Source organism: Cebus imitator, unplaced genomic scaffold (genome assembly GCF_001604975.1).
Source record: "Cebus imitator isolate Cc_AM_T3 unplaced genomic scaffold, Cebus_imitator-1.0 Scaffold218, whole genome shotgun sequence".
NCBI classification, from domain to species: Eukaryota; Metazoa; Chordata; class Mammalia; order Primates; family Cebidae; genus Cebus; species Cebus imitator.
This window is the reverse complement of record NW_016107533.1, coordinates 3,144,622-3,153,825: the sequence shown is the minus strand read 5'-3', so window position 1 is coordinate 3,153,825 and position 9,204 is coordinate 3,144,622. Positions and strand designations below refer to the sequence as shown.

The 9,204-nt window shown below is 38.7% G+C and overlaps 1 protein-coding gene across 1 annotated transcript in view; it reads right to left on the bottom strand.

Annotated features, from left to right (window-relative positions):
• The window catches only part of LOC108318406 (olfactory receptor 4X1), a 3,264-nt gene extending 2,908 nt beyond the window's left edge, over window positions 1-356 (bottom strand). Inside the window, 1 exon segment of the mRNA XM_017549449.1 lies at window positions 334-356. Coding sequence (XP_017404938.1) covers window positions 334-356 — 23 coding nt within the window.
• Between the last annotated feature and the right edge of the window lie 8,848 nt (window positions 357-9,204).

Here is a 9,204-nt window from a genome sequence, read left to right as displayed (position 1 = left end):
AGAGCCTGGCAAAGAGTAACTGCCAAAATGCCAGAGTCCCTTTTTCCTGGCAGCATTAATGAAGCCCATAATAGCAACGAGTGACAGCAGTCCTGTCAATAACCATGAGCATAGGAACAGTGCTTGCCTCGGCATGATGGAAACCATGCTATTTCTAAATGTGATGCTTTTTCCGAGATTAAATATTTGAGTCAAGATTTGATCTTTGATACATGGGAGAATACAATCAAGGAAAAACAAATTGGGAGAAATGTTGATGAAAGCTGTTGGCTAAATAAGTAGGTACATTTTCCATATGGTTAAAAAAAAAAAAAAAAAAGGAAAATGATTTCAGTCACGTTGCTTGTAGCAGCCATGTTTTAAAGCGCAGGAGCTGACAGCCTGGAATAGAAATCAAAGAACTCTCCTCAGTCATTAGAAATATCCTTCCCAGACCTGGAGGACTGTCACCATTCTGCTCCCTCTTGAGTTTGTTCTCTTCCTTGGTTTTCCCCAAAACATGTTCTGAGACAAGTGAACAAAACAGCAAATGTCACCTGCTTGACGTTATTCCCAACAGAGGCCTCGATGGTGTAGTGTTGCTGCCTTGAAGTGTGTTTGCTGCTCTAGCATGTGCTGACTGAATGCTCGCGAGAAAAATCAGAGGGCATTTTACAGACAAGAAAAAGCTGAGACTCGGAGAGGTTTAGTCACTTGCCCAAAGCCATACAGCTTTTATTTGAGCCCAGATCTGTGTTTCTCAAAATGTGCATGCCTTCACTACATCTCCTGTGTCTAAAGAGTGCCTGACGTCTACCTCTGCTTCTGCAGAATTGTAATGTCCCAGGGTTCTGATTAAAGGGTCCCAGGGTTAAGCATCTACAACAAGCCCTTAGAACAGTCAGCTACATTATAAAATGGGACTGAATATGCTAAGTGACATGCTAAGTTAGTCACAGAAATGAAAATACTGTACAAGTCCATTCATACAGCATATAGATTGCCTAGAGTAGTCAAATTCACAGAGACAGACAGTAGGTAGAATGGCGGCTGCCAGGGACTGCGGGGGGAGGAAGAACATGGAGTTAGTGTTTCATGGTACTTTCCATTTGGGGCAATGGAAGGCACTCTAGAGATGAAACATGGTGATGGCTACACAACTCTGTGAATGTATTTTAATGCTACTGAGCTATACACTTAAAAATGGGTAAGAGGGTAAATGTTGTTGTGTATTTTACCCCAATTTAATTAACAAATTGTTGAAATGCCTCTGACTCGTTACCTCCTCATAAATTTCATCTTCTCTGTACCCTCCTCCAAGGACAGTGTTTGAAGCTTTGTGATTTTCCTTTCCTTCTCAGTTTCTTCCTTATGCCTGTTAGGAACCCTGGTCAGCTTCACAGATTTGAGGCTGGGGTTGAGAAATGTTAGCACTCAGTGTAGAAAACTTGTTCCATGTGACAGTATAAGGCAAATTGATATGATGAAGCATTATAAGGTACTCTGCGGAAGTCAGAGATGTGGTAGAAGCATTTGCATTTTGAAAATACAGACCTTGGTTCAAAGAGGAGCTGTGTGGCCTGGGACAAGCGATGAAACCTCTCTGAGCCCCAGTTTCCTGATCTACGAAGCAGCCATAATGCCATCCCCTCATTATTGTGGCCTCCCTTTCACTCCCCACCATGCTCCTCTGTGTAGCTGTCTGATCCTTCTGCCATATACCAATCTTTCACACACAGGAGGTTTATGCAGAAGGCAGGAATCTTACATGGGCAGGTTTCATCCTCACGGGAACAATGACTCTATCACTAGGTGAATATTTTCTGTGAAATTTGGCTTGAAAGCAAATGTTCTCTGTTTCTAACAGTCTTCTGGTTTGGGGTGTCAACGAGAGGTCCTCTCAGAAGACTTGTAAGGACCACTTTAGTCTTCTTATTTTAAAAGATGAGTTGTTGTATTTTTAATCCAAGGCTATTAAAGGCTACAGAACAAGATGTATATACAATATAATCATCAAATTGTCTTAAAAAGCTAAACAATGAATGGATTTAGAGTAGAATTTTAAAAAGGAAATTAAAATGTATTAAACCTCTGCATGGAAACGAAAAACCTTTGAGAGATCATTTCACAAAGAGATCAGTAGATTTGTAAACCATGGACAGTGGTAGTGACATTTTGCCTGTGATGTCTAGAATACTTTAATATTGACTTTTTTTTAGATGAAGTTTCACTCTTGTTGCCCAGGCTGGAGTGCAATGGCACAATCTTGGCTCACCGCAACCTCTGCCTCTCAAGTTAAAGCGATTCTCCTGTCTCAGCTTCCGGGTAGCTGGGATTATAGGCATGCGCCACCACAATCGACTAATTTTTTTGTATTTTTAGTAGAGACGGGGTTTCTCCATGTTGGTCAGGCTGGTCTCAAACTCCCGACCTCAGGTGATCCACCCGAGGTCTCTCAAAGTGCTGAGATTACAGGCATGAGCCACCACGCCCAGCCAATACTGACTTTTTAATTGGCAGGGCCAAAGGAAGAGACCCTGAAACATAAATCTCTGTTCTAATCAGACAGCTCATTAAATGGACATTTCCAGGGTTCACAGTTAAGAAAACGTAAAATGGTGATGAACACAGAATCTTAAGGAGAACCTGACCTCAGTAAACAACTTCTGTGAAAATTTTCAAATATTTTTCTATTCCCCTCCCCCCTCCAATTTTTAAGTATTTAAAATGTATCCAGTCCCTACTTTGTGGTTTCTTATTTCACTTTTTCTGCCATAGAACCTCATGTACTACGAGGTTTTGAAAAATAAGATTGGTCTGACTGGCCTTTTCCAACACTTCTCTCCAAAGATATCCTATCACAGAGAAGTCAGATGCAGAGGACTCTCTCCTAGTTTCCTCTACAGAATAATCATAAGCTGTCAAATTTGGAAGGAGCCTGATGGATTCTTCATGTTACAGAAGATGAATCTGGGCCCAGACTCACACGGCTGGTTGGTGTACAGCCTGAACTAGAACTAAGTATCTCAGCTTCCCAGTCAAGGCTTGCTTTAAAATCATCAAATCCATTGACTCTTCCACCTGGTGCTCACCCAAATCCAGCTTCCAGAATGCAGTAATAACATGGACAGGAAAGAGAATCATGTTTACAACAAATGCAAAGCCAAGTGGAAGAGTAATATATATATATAAAAAAAAAAGGCAGTAAGAAAATTGACAAAAATGTGGTCCTTATTGTTCAGCTCCCACTTATAAGTGAGAACATGCAGTGTTTGGTTTTCTGTTCTTGTGTTAGTTTGCTGAGCATGATGGCTTCCAGCTCCATCCATGTTCCTGCAAAGAACATGATCTCATTTCTTTTTATGGCTACACAGTATTCCATGGCATATACGTCCCACATTTTTTTAATCCAGTCTATCATTGATGGGCATTGGGCATTTGGGTTGATTCCATGTCTTTGCTATTGTGAATAGTGCTGCAATTAACATAGGCATGCATGTATCTTTATAACAGAATGATTTCTATTCATTTGGATATATACCCAGTAATGGGATTGCTGGTCAATCCCATTACTGGGTATATATCAAATGGTATCTCTGGTTCTAGGTCTTTGATGGGTTAATAGTTGCAGCAAACCACAATGGCACACATTTACCTGTGTAATAAACCTGCACATCCTGCACATGTATCCCAGAACTTAAAATTAACTTAAATTTTAAAAAGTACAAATAGAACTTTTAGGAGAAACAAAAAAATGTGATCCAACTTCAGTTATCTACTTGGTGTAATTTCTTCCAAGGCAGCCTGTGTGGAGCTTAGAGGCACTGGAGAGGAGAGGATGTTTCAGGAGCCAGCCAAACTGGGCATCCAGGGAAAGAAGTCTTTGCCATATTTACCTTTGGGACTTGAGATCTAAGCTCTAAGACTTTGTTACCAATTATTCTCTATCTAGTTCATGTACTAGATCCATCAGGTCTCTCAGTGAAGACGTAAGCTTCTGAAGGCTGGTTAAGTGTCTGTTACATCCTCTATAGCACCTTGCACACAGCTGAGAATACAGCAGATATTAAGAAGTGGCTTTAGAGTGATCCCTGAATCCTCCATCTGCCACTACATCTATTTTTAAGCCAAGGTAACACCAGAGGTGTCCTATAAACGCACAGAGAGGGTATCATGCAGGGAGGGTATCTAATCTGAAAAAAATAAGCTTCTCTTTTTGAGACTAATTCCGAGAATGCCCCACTAAAGATTAGGTGAATGAACTTACCTTGAATGTTGTTTGTTATCTTGGTTCTTAACTTATCTTCTAGATATTTTTTGTAGTCAGAAAACTAATTCGCTTACACCAAGTCATCCCAAGAAAGACTTTTATTTCACCAACAAAGTCTAAAGACAAAGAGATCAAAGAAATCTAAATAGTGTGTTAGTGTTCACTAGTCTAAAACTTGGAGATTTTGGTTCAAGATTGCTTCTCAATAAATTTTATATTTCTATATAGGCTAATCTCCATTCAGGCTCAGTCAGGCTAACACTTTTTTTCTCCCATAGAAGGCCAGATGTGAGAGCATCTTATTTATCACAAGAATATTGAATTTATCAAAAGAATATTGCTGAAAAATACATGATTCAGCTGTTGATACAGAAAACTAGTTTTGCAAACTATTCCTTGTTGGCCATTTTACCAGTGGCTCTGGTTAGAATGACTGTAACATCTAAGCCAAACTCTAAGCCAAACTATAAAGTAACTTTGTCACCCTGTCCTTTAACTAGACAGGTAAGGCTTTAACAAGATGGTATCTAAGGTCTGCCTCATCAGCTGAAAGAGTGAGCAAATCTAAGAAGGTTCACCGTGGGTGAAACCACGTCGAAGCAAAAGTGACAACAGAAGGCACCGATGTGTCTGAAAGACCCCACCTGGAGGTCTTCCCATCCGTGGTAAGGGCAAAATAAATGTAACTGACTTGAAATCTCTCCTCCCCTAAAAGGTACTGCTAAATGCTGATCCTTCCCCTAAGGATTCACCACGTGCCATTGATGCCAGCCCTCCATGTGCCAAGTCCAGCCCTTAATGACTTTCTTGCTAAGAAAGTTGTAGGGGAATAGAACAGGGTCAGTCTGCCCTAAAACCCACTAAAAGGAGAATTGAGGGTAATGTTTGCTGGACTTTTAGAAGCCCGAAGCATTTAAGATATATGAAATGGAACGCTGAGTCAAAGAATTGAATTTTCTGAACTTTTCTAGCACCCTCCCTCCGGGGAGTTTCTGAGAAGAGCAAAAGTCAATTTCCCAGCAGCTTCATTCAGAGGTTAGGGAACCTACCTCTCATTAATCCAATTATAAACCAGGGACTTCTACTTCCTCCTTCATGATTAGCCCCCTCATATTCTGGCCCCCATGGGTTTCCCTCTCCATTCTCAAGCAAGTGACAGAGGAGAGTCTAACATCCCATCACCCCCTGTCCCCACCACAGACAAACTCAAGGGGCCCTTGGCGACTTCTTCTGCCCTCGTGCATCGTTGGACCAATAATGTTGGTGAATGCCAGGAAGACTCTAAGTGGACCTGGACCACTTCATGCATAAATGTTGGACATGTCACTTGAGTCACAGCATGCTACACATATAATTTACCCCAGTATTAGTGAATATTGTAGATGTTCATTTTATGCATATCACCTTGTTTTAGAATGACATGGCCTACAATATAACAATTCTTTTGTCCTTACTGAAAATGAACTAGTCTATGTGTCTACAAACCCTTGTGAATTACTGTGCACAAATAGCTTTAAAGGCATGTATTCATTCTCTCTCTCTCTCCCTTTCTGTCTCTCTCTCTCTCTCACACACACACACACGCACATGCACACGCACACACACATGCACACACACACTCTCTCACACACACACACACACACTCTCACACAGATGAACTTCTACTTCCTCCCTCATGATTAGCCCCTCAAATTCATCATGTCCAATTCATTCACTTTAAAGATGGGAAAACAGCCAAAGAGAAAAATAACTTGTGCTTGTAGCTTGACTAAACCAGCTCTCTCCTAACTCCTACTGTAAGAGTCATCCAGCTGCTTGTTCCTAAAGTTCTAAGCATTTCACAACATATTCTCAACACGTGGTTTTCACATGCAGGGGCTTCGGAAAGACTCAAGTTGACTGTGTCAACTGCTGGGCATAGTTTCCTAAGCAACAGCACATTACATTCGTGTTGGGCATTATTACATCTTTCAACTTTTCCAGTGTCTCACGTACAGTGAAAGTAACACTCTATTGGAGTAACTAGTATTCCTATTTGACAGATTAGATAACTGAGGCTCATAAGAATTAAGAGAATGGTTCAAACCTATAAAACTAATAAATTTCCCAGCCAGGTCAAATGACGAGGTGTTCCAGTACTTGCCCATTCAGAATCTGTGACTGGCAGCTGATGTCTTTTTAGGAAAGAAACAACCCAGTGGAAAGTTGAACAAGGTTTCCCCATTCCCATCTGCTTCTGTTCTACGCAGCCATGCTACTTCTTGAAAGTTCCGTGCCCTTGGCTAAACAAAGCATGAAACAAGGGTGTACGTGTGGCCTCCTCCTTTTCTCCATATCCCTCCTGAAACACTATTAAAACTCAAGTTCTATTTTTTAAATCCCGGGGTATTCTCCTATTTAAAGAAATCTATGTTAGGTCCTTTTATATATTACATTAATAACGCCCCAATTTATCAGTTTCAAATGAAATAGCATTGGCTGCTGTCACAGCCACAGCCTTTCTCATCTTCCTGTTCAAATACTCTGCTAAACATTTTAGGTGAAACTTCATGTAATTCTCAAACAACACTATGAAGTGAGTACTCACATTATCCCATTATGTAGATAAGAAAACTGAGGCATATACTAGTAAGAAACTGTCTGATGATCACACTTGCCAAGCGACAGTTATAATTTAAAAGTAGAGAGTCTGACTCCAGAACCTGTGCTGTAAACCTCAAACAATAGGTAATGAGGCCATACTGATTTTTAAACAGCCAGCATTTTACCTGCCCCTTCCTGCTTTCAGCACCTTTCTCTCTACATCTAAGATTATTCAAAATCTAGAAAATAACTTGAATAAAAATAGCAGACCATCGAGAGCGATGGCAGAGATTCATGGCAGCACATTATCCCTGGGAGGGATAGTGCCACAAGTAGATCTTTTCAGGCAGGGACAAATGCTGGAAGTAAATGTAATTTACCCCAGTATTAGTGAATACTGTAGATGTTCATTTTATTCATATCTCCTTGTTTTAGAATGTCACAGCCTACAGTATAAGAATTTTTTTGTCCTTACTGAAAATGAAATATTTTGTGTGTCTATAAACCCTTGTGAATTATTGTGCACAAATAGCTTTAAAAGTGTGTATTCACTCTCTCTCTCTCTCTCCTACAGACACACACACACACACACACGCATGAACATGCTATCCAGAGTTATCAGCTCCCTGGTATATTTTTATTATTTTTGTTTAAGGATGTATCTTGGTGGTCTTCCAAAGCAGCATGTATGAATTTGCTTAATAGTTTTTTAGTTATGTGTGGTATTTCAGATGGATGCATGTAAACATTTATTTAACAGCTCTTAAATATATAGACATTTAGGGTATTTCTAGGTGTCTACTCTTATAAGCATTACTACATTGAAAATTCTGATTCAGACATACAAATAGATTTCTAGGATACATTTTCACAAGTGGCATGCTAGTTTGAAGGATGTAAACATTTTTCATTTAGATAATGTCAAATTGCCTTCAAAAAGCTTTTTATAAAATTATACTTCCAACATCAACTTCAGAAAAATCCACATAATATCCTATACCATATGCAAATTGTATATTTTCAGTCTTCTTTTATTTTTCTAGAAAATGTTTTCAATCAAGAATGATCCTAGTGGAATACACAAAGAAGGAAATAAGATTAACTTACTTTGGTTTTGTATATGAAAAATTTCATTGAGTGTGAAATTCTTGAATAAAAGCAAAAGTATACTACTCAGACAAGAGTTCAGAAAATATACTTACTTTCTTGGAAAGAAAATACTTAAATGATAAGTTTGAAAATTTTAAAACAGAACTGAAAGCTGTGTAAGATGACTATAAATTCCAGAAATTAAAGATACAATATTTAAAATTGAGATCTCAGTGAATTGTTTCAATAGCACATTTGACATGACTAAAGAAAATTATTGAACTGTAAGCTAATCACAGAGAAACTAAAGTACTAATCAACACTAGACTTTTATAAGTTGAGGATAAATTTTTCATCTCTAGAATAGACCTAAAGAAAAACTAAAATAATAAGTAACTTCCCAACTAAGAAAAGCAGAAATGGGACACAGAATATTTATGAAACAAACATTACCCTGATACCAAAATCTGGCAAAAACACAATGAAAAAAGAAAATTACAAGCCAATATCCCTGATGAACTTAGATGCAAAAATCCTCAGCAAAATACTAGCAAACTGAATCCAGAAGATTCAGTTAATATCAAAAAGTTAATTCATAACAATGTAGTAGGTTTTGTTCCTAGAATGCAAGGTTGGTTCAATATATACCAATCAATAAATGTGTTTCACCACATAAAAAGAAATAAAAACAAAAGCCATATGATCATCTCAATAGACACAGGAAAAGCTTTCTATAAAATCCAGTATCTCTTTACAATAAAACCTTCAACAAACTGGGCATCAAACAACATCCCACAAAATAATAAGAGCCAGGTATGACAAATCCACAGCTCACACCATTCTGAATGCACAAAAGGGGGAAGCATTCCCCTTCAGAACTGGAACAAGACAAGAATGCTCACTCTCACCTCTCCTATTTAACATAGTACTAGAAGTTCTAGCCAGAGCCTTCAGGCAAAAGAAATAAATAAAAGGCATCCACAAAGGAAAAGAAGTAAAACTCTCTTTGCTTATGACATGATTCTATGCCTAGAAAACCCTAAAGACTCCACCAAAAGGCTCCTGGAACTGATTAAAAACTTCTGTAGTTTCAGGATACAAAATCAATGTACAAAAATCAATAACATTTCTACATACCAACAACATACAAGTTGAGAGCCAAATCAAGAAGATAATCCCATTCACAATTGCCATCAAAAAATAAAAAATCTAGGAAGACCTCTAACCAACTGGGTGAAAGATATCTACAAGGATAATTATGAAACACTGCTGAAGAAAATCCG